Source organism: Coregonus lavaretus, assembly GCF_964263955.1.
Source record: "Coregonus lavaretus genome assembly, chromosome: 2".
In the NCBI taxonomy this organism is placed as follows: Eukaryota; Metazoa; Chordata; class Actinopteri; order Salmoniformes; family Salmonidae; genus Coregonus; species Coregonus lavaretus.
In genome coordinates, this window is record NC_139989.1 from 20,327,398 (window position 1) to 20,344,863 (window position 17,466).

A 17,466-nucleotide genomic window follows, 5' to 3' on the forward strand; every position below is an offset into this window, starting at 1 on the left:
GAAAGATAGGGCGGGAGAGAAGGAAGCGGGGGGGTGGAGTAGGGAAAGAGAGGGCGGGACAGAAGGAAGCGGGGGGGGTGGAGTAGGGAAAGAGAGGGCGGGAGAGAAGGAAGCGAGGGGGGGGTGGAGTAGGGAAAGAGAGGGCGGGAGAGAAGGAAGCGAGGGGGGTGGAGTAGGGAAAGAGAGGGCGGGAGAGAAGGAAGTGGGGGGGGGTGGTGTAGGAAAAGAGAGGGCGGCAGTAGGGAGTGAGAGAGAGAAGATAAAAGACAAAAGCAACACAGGTTCTTGTTACAGTGCAGTCAGGTGGAGTCCTTCACAGGGCCTTGCAAATCACTTCAGTGGCTAAGGGAAGCCTGCTCTACTCTGTTCTGCTCTACTCTGTTCTGTTCTGCTCTACTCTGTTCTGCTCTACTCTGTTCTGCTCTACTCTGTTCTGCTCTGCTATGTTCTGTTCTGCTCTACTCTGTTCTGCTCTACTCTGCTCTGTTCTGCTCTGTTTTGTTCTGCTCTACTCTGCTCTGTTCTGCTCTACTCTGTTCTGCTCTGCTCTGTTTTGTTCTGCTCTACTCTGCTCTGTTCTGCTCTACTCTGTTCTGCTCTGCTCTGCTCTGTTTTGTTCTGCTCTACTCTACTCTGTTCTGCTCTGCTCTGTTGTTTTGTTCTGTTCTACTCTACTCTGCTCTGTACTGCTCTACTCTGTTCTACTCTGCTCTGCCCTGTTCTGCTCTACTCTGCCCTACTCTGCTCTGTTCTGTTCTGTTCTGCTCCGCTCTCCAACTGGGTGAAAAGCTGCTTCAAGACTGGATGACTGTCAGTCTGGATTGTGGCTACAGTGGAACTTGTGTATTGTATTATATTGTTTTCTTCTCTTAGCTCCTAGTTTGTTCAGGCTAATTCCGGATAAGCCCAATCCCAGTTTGGGGTCAAAACGTAAAACTCTAAGCACTAATAGCTGAAACGCATCAGTAGGAGGGATCACTAGGAGTCCCAGGCATATTAATGGATTCTGCATGTCATGGGTGTATCCCAAAAGGCACCCTTTATAGTGCACTACTTTTGACCAGAGCCTTTTGAACAGAGATCTATGGGCCCTGGTCAAAAGTAGTGCACTACATAGGGATTTTTTTATTTTTATTTCACCTTTATTTAACCAGGTAAGCCAGTTGAGAACAAGTTCTCATTTACAACTGCGACCTGGCCAAGATAAAGCAAAGCAGTGCGATAAAAACAACAACACAGAGTTACATATGGGGTAAACAAAACATAAAGTCAAAAATACAACAGAAAATATATATATACAGTGTGTGCGAATGTAGTAAGTTATGGAGGGAAGGCAATAAATAGGCCATAGTGCAAAAAAGTTACAATTTCGTATTAACACTGGAATGATAGATGTGCAAAAGATGATGTGCAAATAGAGATACTGGGGTGCAAAATAAATAACAATATGGGGATGAGGTAATTGGGTGGGCTAATTTCAGAATGGCTGAGTACAGGTGCAGTGATCGGTAAGCTGCTCTGACAACTGATGCTTAAAGTTAGTGAGGGAGATAAGAGTCTCCAGCTTCAGAGATTTTTGCAGTTCGTTCCAGTCATTGGCAGCAGAGAACTGGAAGGAATGGCGGCCAAAGGAGGTGTTGGCTTTGGGGATGACCAGTGAGATATACCTGCTGGAGCGCATACTACGGGTGGGTGTTGCTATGGTGACCAGTGAGCTAAGATAAGACGGGGATTTGCCTAGCAGTGATTTAAAGATGACCTGGAGCCAGTGGGTTTGGCGACTAATATGTAGTGAGGGCCAGCCAACAAGAGCGTACAGGTCACAATGGTGGGTAGTATATGGGGCTTTGGTGACAAAACGGATGGCACTGTGATAGACTACATCCAATTTGCTGAGTAGAGTGTTGGAGGCTATTTTGTAAATGACATCGCCGAAGTCAAGGATCGTTAGGATAGTCAGTTTTACGAGGGCATGTTTGGCAGCATGAGTGAAGGAGGCTTTGTTGCGAAATAGGAAGCCGATTCTAGATCTAACTTTTGATTTGAGATGCTTAATGCGAGTCTGGAAGGAGAGTTTACAGTCTAACCAGACACCTAGGTATTTGTAGTTGTCCACATACTCTAGGTCAGACCCGCCGAGAGTAGTGATTCTAGTCAGGTGGGCGGGTGCAAGCAGCGTGGGCAAGTTGCAGCGGAGGGTGCAGAGCTGGTGGCCGGGGTAGTGGTAGCCAGGTGGAAAGCATGGCCAGCCGTAGCAAAATGCTTGTTGAAATTCTAGATTATTGTAGATTTATCGGTGGTGACAGTGTTTCCTAGCCTCAGTGCAGTGGGCAGTTGGGAGGAGGTGCTCTTATTCTCCATGGACTTTACAGTGTCCCAAAACTTTTTGGAGTTAGTGCTACAGGATGCAAATTTCTGTTTGAAAAAGCTAGCCTTTGCTTTCCTAACTGATTGTGTACATTGGTTCCTGACTTCCCTGGAATAGGGTGCCATTAGGGCTGCAGACCATTTCCCTTTGTCCTCTTAAACAGGACCATAAAGCAGTAGAAGGTCTGACCGTCTCTGACTGACTTTTCAAGGCGGTCAATGTAGGTTGAGGACCGTATGGTTTGATCACTAGGACCACTATAGACCATACACACACACACATTCCATGGTACCAGTGACTGGAAAGCCAGCTGTGTAGAAAAAATCCAACCTTCACCTACCCCATTTGCCGCCATAAGTTGACCATATGGAATGTATGGGGTCATGACATAAGTAGGAACATCTTTGTAGAGTAGTTGCTGTTAGAATGAGGATTTGTAAGTTAGATTGAAATTGGTAGAGTTGTATTCAGCGGTGTAAAGTACTTAAGTCAAAATACTTTAAAGTACTACTTAAGACGTTTTTAAGGGTATCTGTACTTTACTATTTATATTTTTGACAACTTTTATTTTTACTCCACTACATTCCTAAAGAAAATAATGTACGGTGCATTCGGAAAGTATTCAGACCCCTTGACTTTTTCCACATTTTGTTACATTACAGCCTTATTCTAAAATGTATTAAATAAATACAAATCTTCATCAATCTACACACAATACCCCATAATGACAAAGCAAAAACAGGTTTTATAATTTTTGCAAATGTATTACAAAATAAAAACGGAAATATTACATTTACATAAGTAATCAGTACTTTGTTGAAGCACCTTTGGCAGCATTTACAGCCTCGAGTCTTCTTGGGTATAACGCTACAAGCTTGGCACACCTGTATATGGGGAGTTTCTCCCATTCTTCGTTGCAGATCCTCTCAAGCTCTGTCAGGTTGGATGGGGAGTGTCGCTGCACAGCTATTTTTAGGTCTCTCCAGAGATGTTCGATTGGGTTCAAGTCTGGGCTCTGGCTGGGCCACTCAAGGATATTCAGAGACTTGTCCCGAAGCCACTCCTGCGTTGTATTGGCTGTGTGCTTAGGATCGTTGTCCTGTTGGAAGGTGAACCTTCGCCCTAGTCTAAGGTCCTGAGTGCTCTGGAGCAAGGATCTCTCTGTACGTTGCTCCGTTCATCTTTCCCTCAATCCTGACTTGTCTCCCAGTCCCTGCCACTGAAAAACATCCCTACAGCATGATGCTGCCACCACCAGGCTTCACCGTAGGGATGGTGCCAGGTTTCCTCCAGATGTGACGCTTGGCATTCAGGCCAAAGAGTTCAATCTTGGTTTCATCAGACCAGAGAATCTTGTTTCTCATGGTCTGAGAGTCCTTTAGGTGCCTTTTGGCCAACTCCAAGCGGGCTGTCATGTGCCTTTTACTGAAGAGTGGTTTCTGTCTGGCCACTCTACCATAAAGGCCTGAATGGTGGAGTTCTGCAGAGATGGTTGTCACCTCCCTGACCAAGGCCCTTCTCCCTCTATTGCTCAGTTTGGCTGGGCAGCCAGCTCTAGGAAGAGTTTTGGTGGTTCCAAACTTCTTCCATTTAAGAATTATGGAGGCCACTGTGTTCTTGGGGACCTTCAATGCTGCATAATTTTTTTGTGCCCTTCCCCAGGTCTGTGCCGTGCTGTGTCGACACAATCCTGTCTCTGAGCTCTACAGTCAATTCCTTCGACCTCATGGTTTTGGTTTTTGCTCTGACATGCACTGTCAACTGTGTGTGCCTTTCCAAATCATGTCCAATCAATTGAATTTACCACAGGTGGACTCCAATCAAGTTGTAGAAACATCTAAAGGATGATCAATGGAAACAGGATGCACCTGAGCTCAATTTCGAGTCTCATAGCAAAGGGTCAAAAATACTTATGTAAATATGTTATTTCAGTTTTTTATTTGTAATAAATTAGCAAAAATTGATCAATATGGGCTATTGTGTTTAGATTGATGAGGAAAACATTTAATTTAATTAATTTTAGAATAAGGCTGTAACGTGGAAATGTAGAAAAAGGGAAGGGGTCTGAATACTTTCCGAATACACTGTACTTTCTACTCCATACATTTTCCCTGACACCCAAAAGTACTCGTTACATTTTGAATGCTTAGCAGGACAGGAAAATGGTCCAATTCACACACTTATCAAGAGAACATCCCTGGTCATCCCTACTGCCTCTGATCTGGCGGACTCACTAAACACACATGCTTCGTTTGTAAATTATGTCTGAATGTTGGAGTGTGCCCCTGGCTATCCAAAAAAAAGAAAAAAAAGGAGAACATTGTGTCGTCTAGTTTGCTTTTTTATAAGGAATCTGAAATTATTCATACTTTTACTTTTACCTTTGATAATTAAGTATATTTTAGCACTTACATCTACTTTTGATACTTATGCATATTTAAAACCAAATTTAGATTTTTATTCAAGTAGTATTTTACTGGGTGACAACTGGGTACTTTTTCCACCACTGGTTGTATTCCAGGCGATATGTAAAAAAATCATTCACTTTTTCATAAAAGCATGAAACTTGGTACACTTGTACAGTTTAGGGCTCTGAACATTGTCTAAACTCATACAATTATGTTATTCCAGAATTATTTTTAAGGACACATTTCAGTTCATACAGTAGCATATATGTTAATGATATAATAATCATAGTGTGATATTATTGATAATAACCTACATTAGACAACATTAAGTTGTCTGAGCAGACAGCTGACAGATGTCTTGAAAAGGCAGCCAGGTTGTTTGTAGTGTTCCTCTCTTTTACTGCTCTCCTCCACTACCTCTCAGTTTGGCAGGCTTAAGCCTAGTTCAAACACTGAGGTGAGGTTATGACCCCCCACACTCACACACACACACACATATTTACTGTGAGTGGGGTAGGGCCACAGAAGAGATGCACTCTCACTGTCTGGGAATGTATAAGGGCACTCTGCCCAGACCATGACCTCCCAGGACGGCCCTGCTGGGACACACACACACACACACACACACACACACACACACACACACACACACACACACACACACACACACACACACACACACACACACACACACACACACACACACACACACACACACACACACACACACACACACACACACACACACACACACAAAATCAAACATGTACCAAGGGAAGGCACATGTGTGACATTAAACCCCAGAGCCACTGGACTAGCAGAAGTGTCTACAGGAGTTAATGTTTGCCTTGGCTGCTTGGAGATGTGCCTCCTTTTCAATGCTTGGCTAGTCATCTGTGGAAAGCTCTTTGAGGAAAAACTCCAGATTACTTTGTCCCAAATGGCACACTATTCTCTATGTATTGCACTATTTTTGACCAGGGCAAATAGGCCCAGCCATAGGGCTCTGGTCAAATGCAGTGCACTATAGGTGATAGGGTGCCATTTGGTACACAGACAAGATTTCTGCATCTGACTCTGAAACGGCAGTCCTGGACATGACCTTGGTAGGTTGAGACTGTGCTCTTTGATTCCTAACCATGTTCTGTGTACAGTATGAAATCAGATTACTGGGTCTAGTGCAGTCTCTAAATTGGTCATCTCCCCTCAGCTCTGACTAACAGAGGGGTTACTGTGCTAAGTGGATGGGAGTTACGCAGGCAGACACACTGACACATAACTTCCTGCTGCGTGACATATTTTAACACTCCAGGAACCAGGAACGTTCCCTGACTTCCCGCCTGTGCAAATGCTCCTTGTATAAGTCAGTCAGGGACCAGGGCAGTTGTCCAATGAGGTGGTAAATTGGCATGCTATACAGGCTTTAGTATAAGGGCTTAGGGGGAGATAGGGGACCTATAGGAACTGTTACGTGTAGGGCAGGCAAAGGGGGAGTTGGGCTTGGGGGGATTGTACATGACCATGTACTGAAAAGAACAGGACATTGACATAAAACTGTCCTGTGTGGCCTGGCCACATCACAATGACTGGTGCAACAGATGGCTGTCAACTAACTGCCCCCACCCCCTCCCTATCCCCTCTCTCCAACACATCCTCCACTCCCCCATCTGTCACTGCATGCATGGGCCCCCTAGTCAAGGGGTTCTGATGCCCAAACTCCTCAGAGCTGGGGACAGCTGTTGTGGGGTGAGGTGTGGGTGGGATGGGGGACCCGGCAGCCTACAGTCACTATGCCGAACCCCAAGGCACACAGTTATATACATACAGCTCTCAGGCCTGAGGGGGAGTGTCAGAGAGAGGTGCCAACTGAATGCACAATGAGTGGACAGTCAGTTAGCAGAGACACCAGCAGACTGCAACAGGATACAAGAAAAACACTAACACGAATGACAGAAAATAGTTCACACGCTCCCTCTCTTGCTTTCTCTCTCGCTACTCACCATCTCTCCTCTTCCACCTGGATGCCCACTGACTGGAACTTGGAGTGCTCCTCCGTCCCCCCAACCTCCTCTGGTCCATCCACCTGCAACAGCACACAGATTATTATTTTTATTTCAACTTTATTTATACAGGTAAGTCAGTTAATAATCTCTCCTGGACAGACTATGTAAACATAAATGGTAGAATCTGACCAAATTACGCAATAATTTAGTTCTGGGTTAACCGAGATACGTCCATTAAGAACAGACCACAGGTCAGTGTGTGGTCAGCATGTGGTCATTGTTTGGTCAATACGGTTGTAGGCATATCTGTATCTGTTCTTTGACCTGTATCCCTATGGAGAGGCACTTCCGGAGCGCGTCTCTCTTGCTGTCGCTGGAGGCAGTGGTGGTGGCAGTGATGGTGCTGTTCGTGACATGCTGGCTGGCTGGGCCGTGGACCTGGGCGTTAGCTGCCTCGATAGCTGCCATCAGGGCCTTTATTATAATAATAATAATAAAATATAACAATCAAATATAGTAAAAAAATATATATATACATGTATATATATATTTTTTTGTTGTTGACAAAAACACACATTTCATAAACACAAAATGACACTGATAAAATCAGATTATTGCTATACCGTTACGTTTTATAATATTTTCATAATATACAATATACTTTATTATATGATATACCTTCATACTGTCGATGCTCTCTGTGGAGTTGGACAGGCCGGGCTGGGAGGTGCTGATGTGGGTCCGGGGGCCTGACCCCCCGTCCATGTAGGCATCCTGGGCCGACTCGGTGCTGCTCTGGGCCGTGATGGAAATAAAGGGCTTGGGCGGGGTGGTGCGCGGCGGCACCGGCGGAGGCATCTTCTTATACGTGGTGATGCATGACGACACTGCCGAGGGGGACAGACGTGGAAAAACTGGTTAGAAAAAGCTACAAAATATACAGAGAAAACTACAAAATTATGGACAAAATATATTGATGACACTGCAGTGGGGAAGTGGGACAAACTGGTTTGAAATCTACAAAAACTACAGAGGAAACTACAAAATTATGAAAACAAAAAATATATATTAACAACAGTGCAGAGGGAACGTGGGGAAAAATGGTTACGACATAAAAAGTCAGAGAAAACTACAAACATATAAAATAAATTGTTCTAACTTTTTTTGTTGCATTTCTGCAAGTACGTACAGTACAGTAGTAACCTCATCTCCAGGCTATTGCGCACAGTGCATATAAGCCTGGGATATCAACTATTCAACTATTGGCCTTAGTGGGAGTGAACATAGATTTCTATGAGAGTGACATACTGAGTATGTATTTGTATTTGTCATCATTTAATTTTAGCGAAACACACAATTGCGAGGCGTGGGGAGGATTAGGGGGAAGGTGTTGTGGGAGATGATTGGTTGGTAGATTAAGCAGATTAAGCCAATGCCTATGCGCCGGGAGTTTCTCCCGGTCTTCTGTATTAGCTAAGGAAGGCCAAGTTTGTGCGGAAGCATTTGGGCGGAAGTGTATGGGAACGAGATTAAGTACAGTAGTGACTGAGTAGTTCACAGGGGGATTAGCTAGGTTTGCTGTCAAATGAACAAGTAGTGTAGAATCTAGATTAGGAGCATCTTTAACAAAGCTTAGTTTAACCACTAAAAAGATTTGTCCGTTGGTCACTTCACTTGACCTACTGATCTAGTCTATTGTGGCTGAAAGCTGCCATCCTGATCTCCTCTATTGCCTGACCTCCTTTACGTAATCATAACAGGCCAACTGCATGTGTGTGTGTGTGGGTGTGAGTGTCTATAAACAAAGATGTGTACTGAGTAATGAGGTAGGGTGTCACTGCATCAAGCCCTAACGCTAAGATCAATGCTCAAACAAACAAGATCCACAAACTAATGCATACATCAATTGTCTCTCTCTATCACTCTCTCTCTCTGTCAGTGAGTGCCGTCTCCGATTACAGCGACAGGTAGGCAGTTATGCAGGCCCTGGTCTCACAAGTGCGCAGGGAGTCCACACAGAGCACATCAAATGGCACCCTATTCCCTATACAGTGCAATACTTTCAACCAGGCCCTGGTCAAAATAGTGCACCTGCTCAAAAGTAGTGCAAAAGGGGATAGGGTTCCAAATAAGGCACCAAACACAGAACATAACACCACAGAACATAACACCACAGAACATAACACCACAGAACATAACAGCGTTATGCCTTTGATTTCTCTTCCCCATGTCCCCATCAGAACTAGGTCACTGGCTGACTCCCGTTGACTCCCGTCCCAGAAACTAGGACAGTGAGTGAATTTCCTGGATCCCTTTAATCCCTGAAAAAGACAAACATCCTAAAACGTACAGTGCCCGTTGTCTGCCAAACCCTGAGTGTGTGTGTTTGTGTGTGTGTGTTTGTGTGTGTGTGTTTGTGTGTGTGTGTTTGTGTGTGTGTGTTTGTGTGTGTGTGCGTGCGTGAGTGCCATGTCGAAAACCATTAGATAAAATGTTTATGTGGGCCCTCCCATCGCTCTTGACAGCTACATTACCGCAGCAGAGGTGAGAGGGTTGCCTGGCTGGCTGGCTGGCTGGCTGGCTGGCTGGCTGGCTGGCTGGCTGGCTGGCTGGCTGGCTGGCTGGCTGGCTGGCTGGCTGGCTGGCTGGCTGGCTGGCTGGCTGGCTGCCTTAAAGCCTCCCGTCAAGACCACAATTGAATGAATGAATCCTCAAAGGCAGCCATGAGTCTGTACAGTCAAGTTCTGACAAGTTCAGATAAGGAGGCTTACATAGAGAAGATTGTATTGAGATTAGATAATTGTAGCTAACAGGAAGAGTTGCCAAAGACTACGTTACCAGGTGTTCGCTAACGCTGTGCTACTTGTTCAAGAAAAGTAGCACAATTTATATATTAAGACAAATACATTTTTTTTTTTTGTGCCATCCAGTTAAAGCTGTAACAGTGCAGCACTTCATATATTTGGTAACACTTTCTATGAAGTACATACGAATAATGCTTTATAACGTCCTTTATAATGTCTTATAATACACTTATAATGTGCTATGCCACTGACTATAAAAGTCCAATCACTTGTTTAATATCATCATAACAGAGGACAACAGATTATGAAGTGACTTCAGGCCACCCTGTGAGAAAGCATCCTACACTCCAAAAAATACTGGCTTAAAAACAACCCAATTTAGGTAAATATTGGACAGAACACACGTTAGGTTATTTTGACCCAGCCAGTTGAGTCACATAGGCTGTGTTTACACAGGTAGCCAATTATTATATATTTTTCAACTAATTGGTTTTTTGACCAATCACATCAGATCCTTTTCAGAGTGGATCTAATTGGTCAAAAGACCAATTAGTGAAAAAAAGATTAGAATTGGGCTGCCTGTTTGAACGCAGCCTTAGTTGGGTTGTTGGGTTATTGATGCTGGGTTATCAAGCTATGACCCACCAGGTCAGATCAGAAGACTGGAGGCTTGGCTTAGTAGGGGCGTGGCTTTCAAATAGTAATTTTTGGCCACCCATGAGAGTAAATGTCATTCCGGTTCATGATCTGTTGTATTGCCATCACATTTTTGTAGCTTTTATGAGGCTTACATAAGATTATCAGTTCCTCAAGTGCCTATGCATATCCCATTGTTGGAGAGTTATGACTTTGTTATAATATTAAAATCATGTTATTAAGTAAATATATTAATATATGTGCAAAAATATTGAGGGAACATTTCAATTAAATTTAAAGAACAAAGTGGTGACCATCCCAACATTGAGATATGCATAGGCATTAAAGCTTTAAAAGTATCAGTAATTAACCTTAACATGTGATCACAACAGAAAATATTAACTGGAATGACATTTACTCTCATGGGTGGCCAAAAATAACTATCTGACAGCCACACTCCTACTAAGCCACGCCTCCAGTCTTCAAAGAAAACAACCCAACTAAGTGGGTCAAAATAACCCAATGTCTGTTCTGTCCACTATTTACCCAGAGCTGGGTTGTTTTTAACCCAGTTCTGATGTTTTGCTCTATGGGTCTATGATTGACACTCTGCTAATCTCTACAAAGGTCACTGAGTACAGACCAGTAGGACAAGTATAAGCACCCACCCACCCACACTGTCTGTGTTCCAAATGGCACCCTAATCCCTTTATAGTGCACTACTTTTGACCGGGGCCCACAGGACCAGCTCATTGGGCTCTGGTCAAAAGTAGTGTGCTATAAAGGGAATAGGGTGCCATTTGGGACACATCCACAGACTGACACAGATAGAAAGAGAAGCTATGGTATTGGCCTTGCCAGACGAACAGGGAGCAGAAGTTAAGGGGATTGAATGTCAGTCTTTTAGAAGCTCTATCGCCTGCAGTTATTCACCCCCCCCCCCCCCCCCCCCCCCCCCCCTTAAGCCTAACCCTAAACCTAACCCTAGCTCCTAACCCTAACCCTAAAACTAACCCTAGCTCCTAACCCTAACCCTTAATATAATTCTAACCCTAACACTATTTCTAACCTTAACCCTAAACCCCTAAAAATAGCATTTGACCACGTGGGGACTAACAGAATTGGTGAAATTGTGTTTGTTTACTATTCTTGCGGGGACTTCTGGTCCCCACAAGAATAGTTAAACACGTCCATACCCACCACTATTGTCAGTGGTGACCTGGGAAACACTGTGGTGTGTGTGTGTGCGCGCGCGTATGTGTGTGCTTAGCAACTTAATGAACACAGTGAACTTCATGCATCCCTCACAGGGACTAAACCAAGAGCTTCCAGATCTGAGCATCCCAATCATGCCACTTGATCTCCAAACCTCAGAAATATTCCACGTAAAAGAGTCCCAGTTCAATTTGGCTGTCCATATGACACAATGCCATTACAGTGATGTGGGGGGAAATTACAGAACAAACGCAATGATAAATTATAACACGGGGGCCTCTCAGGGGTGTGTGCTTAGTCCCCTCCTGTACTCCCTGTTCACCCACAACTGCATGGCCATGCATGACTAGAACACCATCATCAAGTTTGTTGATGACACGACAGTGGCTGGCCTGATCATCGACAGCAATGATACAACCTATAGGATGGAGGTCAGAGACATAGCAGTGTGGTGCCAGGACAACAACCTCTCCCTCAATGTCAGTAAGACCAAGGAGCTGATCGTGGACTACAGGAGAAAGAGGGGAGAGCACGCCCCCATCCACATCGACAGGGATGTTGTGGAGCGGATTGAAAGCTTCAAGTTCCTTGGCGTCCACATCACTAAGGACTTAACATGGTCCACACACACCTGCACAGTTGTGAAGAGGGCAAGGCAGCGCTTCTTCCCATCAGGAGGCTGAAAAGATTAGGCATGGGCCCTCGGATCCTCAAAAGTTCTACAACTGCACCATCGAGAGCATCTTGACTGGCTGCATCACTGCTTGGTACGGCAAATGCACCGCCCTTGACTGCAAAGCGCTACAGAGGGTGGTGCAGACAGCCCAGTACATCACTGGGGCCGAGCTTCCTGCCATCCAGGACTTCTATATCAGGCGGTGTCAGAGGAAGGCCTGAAAAATTGCCAAAGACTCCAGCCACCCAAGCCATAGACTGTTCACTCTGCTACCATCCAGCAAACAGTACTGGAGCATCGGCTCTAAGACCAACAGGCTCTGAGACAGCTTCTACCCCTAAGCCATAAGACTGCTAAATAGCCAGACTGCTAAATCGTCAATTAATGGTACCCGAACTATCTGCACTGACTCTATATTGCACTGACCCTACACACACTCACTAGACTCTATATACACTACCGTTCAAAAGTTTGGGGTCACTTAGAAATGTCCTTGTTTTCGAAAGAAAAGCAATTTTTTTGTCCATTAAAATAACATCAAATTGATCAGAAATACAGTGTAGACATTGTTAATGTAAATGGCTATTGTAGCTGGAAACGGCTGATTTTTAATGGAATATTTACATAGGCGTACAGAGGCCCATTATCAGCAACCATCAGTCCTGTGTTCCAATGACACATTGTGTTTGCTAATCCAAGTTTATCATTTTAAAAGGCTAATTTTGAACGGTAGTGTATATAGAGTCTAGTGAGTGTGTGTAGGGTCAGTGCAATATAGAGTCAGTGCAGATAGTTCGGGTACCATTAATTGTTCATTAGAAAACCCTTTTGCAATTATGTTAGCACAGCTAAAAACTGTTGTGCTGATTAAAGAAGCAATACAACTGGCCTTCTTGAGACTAGTTGAGTATCTGGAGCATCAGCAATGTAGATATTCCATTAAAAATCAGCCATTTCCAGCTACAATAGCCATTTACAACATTAACAATGTCTACACTGTATTTCTGATCAATTTGATGTTATTTTAATGGACAAGAAAATTGCTTTTCTTCCAAAAACAAGGACATTTCTAAGTGAGCCCAAACTTTTGAATGGTGGTGTACATACTCACTCACACACATTACATTGACACTCCCACACAAAACCCACACACACTACATACGCACACACACACACACACACACACACATAAAACACACACGCTACCGACACAATGCAAACACACATACATACACATTACACACACGCACATTCATACCACACGCACACACACACAACTTTACACTCATCATATGTTGCTGCTACTATGTCCTTTATTTTGCTCTTATTATCTTTCCTGATGCCTAGTCACTTTACTCTGCCTCCATGTGCATATATACCTCAAATACCTTGTACCTCTGCACATTCATCTGGTACTGGTACTGCTACTCCCTGTATATAGCTCCATTCTTGTGTATTTTATTTTATTCCTCTTGTGTTACTAAACTCTGCATTTTTGGGAAGGGCTTGTAAGGAATGAGATGAGGTAGAGGAGGACATCTCAAGCACACCCACACATACACCAGACAGTCTCAAGGACGCAGTTTGTCTGAAGGAACGTCGTGGGAGGAATGTGACTCTGGATTCCTCAGCTCCATTAGGAGGGAATGTATTCCCACTTTAAATGAAGTGCATCTTATAAAGGGTGTGTGCTCAGCCCCCTCCTGTACTCGCTGTTCACCCATGACTGCGTAGCCATGCACGCCTCCAACTCTATCATCAAGTTTGCAGACGACACAACAGTAGTAGGCTTGATTACCAACAACGATGAGACAGCCTACAGGGAGGAGGTGAGGGCTCTCGGAGTCTGGTGTCAGGAAAATAACCTCTCACTCAACGTCAACAAAACAAAGGCGATGATCGTGGACTTCAGGATGATCGACGGGACAGCAGTGTAGAAGGTGGAAAGTTCCTTGGTGTACATATCACTGACAAACTGAAATGGTCCACCCACACAGACAGTGTGGTGAAGAAGGCGCAACAGCATTTCTTCAACCTCAGGAGGCTGAAGAAATGTTGGCGTGTCACCTAAAACCCTCACAAACTTTTACAGATGCACAATTGAGAGCATCCTGTCGGCTGTATCACCGCCTGGTATGGCAACTGCACCGCCCACAACCGCAGGGCTCTCCAGAGGGTGGTGCGGTCTGCACAATGCATCACCGGGGGCAAACGACCTGCCCTCCAGGACACCTACAGCACTCAATGTCACAGGAAGGCCAAAAAGATAATCAAGGACAACTACCACCTGAGCCACTGCCTGTTCACCCCGCTACCAGTATGAAAGATGTATGCACTCACTAACTGTAAGTCGCTCTGGATAAGAGCGTCTGCTAAATGACTAAAATGTAAATGTAAATGTATCATCCAGAAGGCGAGGTCAGTACAGGTGCATCAAAGCTGGGACCGAGAGACTGAAAAACAGCTTCTATCTCAAGGCCATCAGCCATCACTAGCACAGAGGCGCTGATGCCTACATATAGACTTGAAAATCACTGGCCACTTTAATAAATGGAACACTAGTTACTTTAATAATGCCACTTTAATAATGTTTACATATCTTGCATTACCCATCTCATATGTATATACTGTATTCTATACTATCTATTGCTTCTTAGCCTATGCCGCTCTGACAATGACATTGCTCATCCATATATTTATATATTCTTATTCCATTCCTTTACTTAGATTTGTGTGTATTAGATATTTGTTGTGGAACTGTTAGATATTTATTGCTAGATATTACTGTACTGTCTGAACTAGAAGCACAAGCATTTCGGAATAACATCTGCTAACCATGTGTATGTGACCAATACATTTGATTCAATTTGTTATTACTCTAAATTAAAACAATTCAAGGATGGCCCAACCTCTTTCCCTCTTGGGTGCATAGCCAACATTGGACCTGACCTCAACTTTCCCCACTTTTTTTTTTTGCCTAATTCCGTTATTTTTGGGGGTATATTTTTTTAGTTTTATTTTTCCAGGTTTTTGATTTCTCCCATTTTTTCTGGTTTTCACTATAAAAATCACAAATTGTTTATAGAAAAATAGCAAAATTGGATATTCCATGATCACAACAATGTTTAAACCACATCAGGGGACCACATTTTATGTCTGGGAAAAATTTAGTTACCCTTTAATTGAAGTGCACATGCACCTAGCACTGTTTGCTTAGCAGTGTTTATGTATCAAATACCCACTGGAAAGCTGAAAACGGGTAAGTTAACTAATTTAAATGACCATAAATAAAGGTTAAGTGTTTAGCTAGATTACATGCAGTGCTTGACTTAGGCAGGAGCTCATCGGAGCTGAGTACCAGCAATGTTCTACTGCTTGAGCTCCTGTTCCTCTTTTAGAATATTAGCTCAAAAGTAATGTGCAGCTCCTGCACCTAAATGTAAACAGTACCTGCACCCAAAATGATTACAGGCACCTATTGCCATCTAAGTCAAGCACTGATTACATGGCTACCTCAATCTTAATTTCAAATCATTTCGATGACTTCACAGCAACTGCTAGCTAGCTAGCAAATGTCAGATAGATAGCTAGCTAACGTTAGCAGCATAAGCTAGTTAGCTAGCTAACTATACCAATATGACATTTTGCTAGCTAGCTAGCAGGCTCAGCTAAATAATAAAAGAGGACTAGGTTGTCTCTAGCTACAGCTAATAATCGTTCATTTTCTATTGCAGAAAATGTTTGTGCAGGACAACAGAGTGCAGGAGTGTTGTATGACATTGAAGCTCGTTTGGAGGTTTGTTAACACAGTGTCCAATGAAGGGCCAGATGTATATCAATGATGTCGCTCTTGCTGCTGGTGACTCTCAGATCCACCTCTGCGCAGACGACACCATTTTGTATACATCTGGCCCTTCATTGGACACTGTGTTAACAAACCTCCAAACGAGCTTCAATGCCATACAACACTCCTTCAGTAGCCTCCAACTGCTCTTAAACACTAGTAAAACTAAATGCATGCTCTTCAATCGAACGCTGCTGGCACCCGCCCACCCGACTAGAATCACTACTCTCGACGGGTCTGACCTAGAGTATGTGGACAACTACAAATACCTAGGTGTCTGGTTAGACTGTAAACTCTCCTTCCAGACTCACATTAAGAATCTCCAATCCAAAGTTAAATCTAGAATCGGCTTCCTATTTCACAACAAAGCCTCCTTCACTCATGCTGCCAAACATGCCCTCGTAAAACTGACTATCCTACCGATCCTTGACTTTGGCGATGTTATTTACAAAATAGCCTCCAACACTCTACTCAGCAAATTGGATGTAGTCTATCACAGTGCCATCCGTTTTGTCACCAAAGCCCCATATACTACCCACCACTGTAACCTGTACGCTCTTGTTGGCTGGTCCTCACTACATATTAGTCGCCAAACCCACTGGCTCCAGCCCATCTATAAATCACTGCTAGGCAAATCCCTGCCTTATCTTAGCTCATTGGTCACCATAGCAACACCCACCCGTAGTATGCGCTCCAGCAGGTATATCTCACTGGTCATCCCCAAAGCCAACACCTCTTTTGGCCGCCATTCCTTCCAGTTCTCTGCTGCCAATGACTGGAACGAATTGCAAAAATATCTGAAGCTGGAGACTCTTATCTCCCTCACTAACTTTAAGCATCAGCCTCCTGAGTGGCGCAGTGCTAGCTGTGCCACTAGAGATCCTGGTTCGAATCCAGGCTCTGTCGCAGCCGGCCGCGACCGGGAGACTCATGGGCGGCGCACAATTGGCCCAGCGTTGTCCTGGGTAGGGGAGGGAATGGCCGGCAGGGATGTTTGCAACGCCAGGGTTGTGGGTTCGATTCCCACGAGGGACCAGTATGAACAAAAAAAAAAAAATAATAATAATAATTAAAATTACAACAACAAAAAAATATGTATTCACTAACTGTAAGTCGCTCTGGATAAGAGCGTCTGCTAAATGACTAAAATGTAAATGTAAATGCATCAGTTGTCAGAGCACCTTACCGATCACTGCACCTGTACACAGCCCATCTGAAATTAGGCCACCCAACTACCTCATCCCCATATTGTTATTTATTTTGCTAATTTGCACCCCAGTATCTCTATTTGCACATCATCGCTTGCACATCTATCATTCCAGTGTTAATACTAATTGTAATTATTTTGCACTATAGCCTATTTATTGCCTTACCTCCATAACTTGCTACATTTGCACACACTGTATATATATTTTCTGTTGTATTTTTGACTTTATGTTTTGTTTTACCCCATATGTAACTCTGTGTTGTTGTTTTTATCGTACTGCTTTGCTTTATGTTGGCCAGGTCGCA

The 17,466-nt window shown here is 43.9% G+C and overlaps 1 protein-coding gene across 1 annotated transcript in view; it reads right to left on the reverse strand.

The window, feature by feature from the left end:
* Positions 1 to 6,625: 6,625 nt before the first annotated feature.
* LOC311138579 (disks large-associated protein 1-like) overlaps positions 6,626 to 17,466 on the reverse strand; it is a gene marked incomplete at both ends in the record, with an annotated part of 123,847 nt that continues 113,006 nt past the window's right edge. Inside the window, 4 exons of the mRNA XM_084173328.1 lie at positions 6,626 to 6,689; positions 6,777 to 6,859; positions 7,104 to 7,253; positions 7,458 to 7,666. Coding sequence (XP_084029454.1) covers positions 6,626 to 6,689; positions 6,777 to 6,859; positions 7,104 to 7,253; positions 7,458 to 7,666 — 506 coding nt within the window. The remainder of the gene's footprint in view (positions 6,690 to 6,776; positions 6,860 to 7,103; positions 7,254 to 7,457; positions 7,667 to 17,466) is intronic.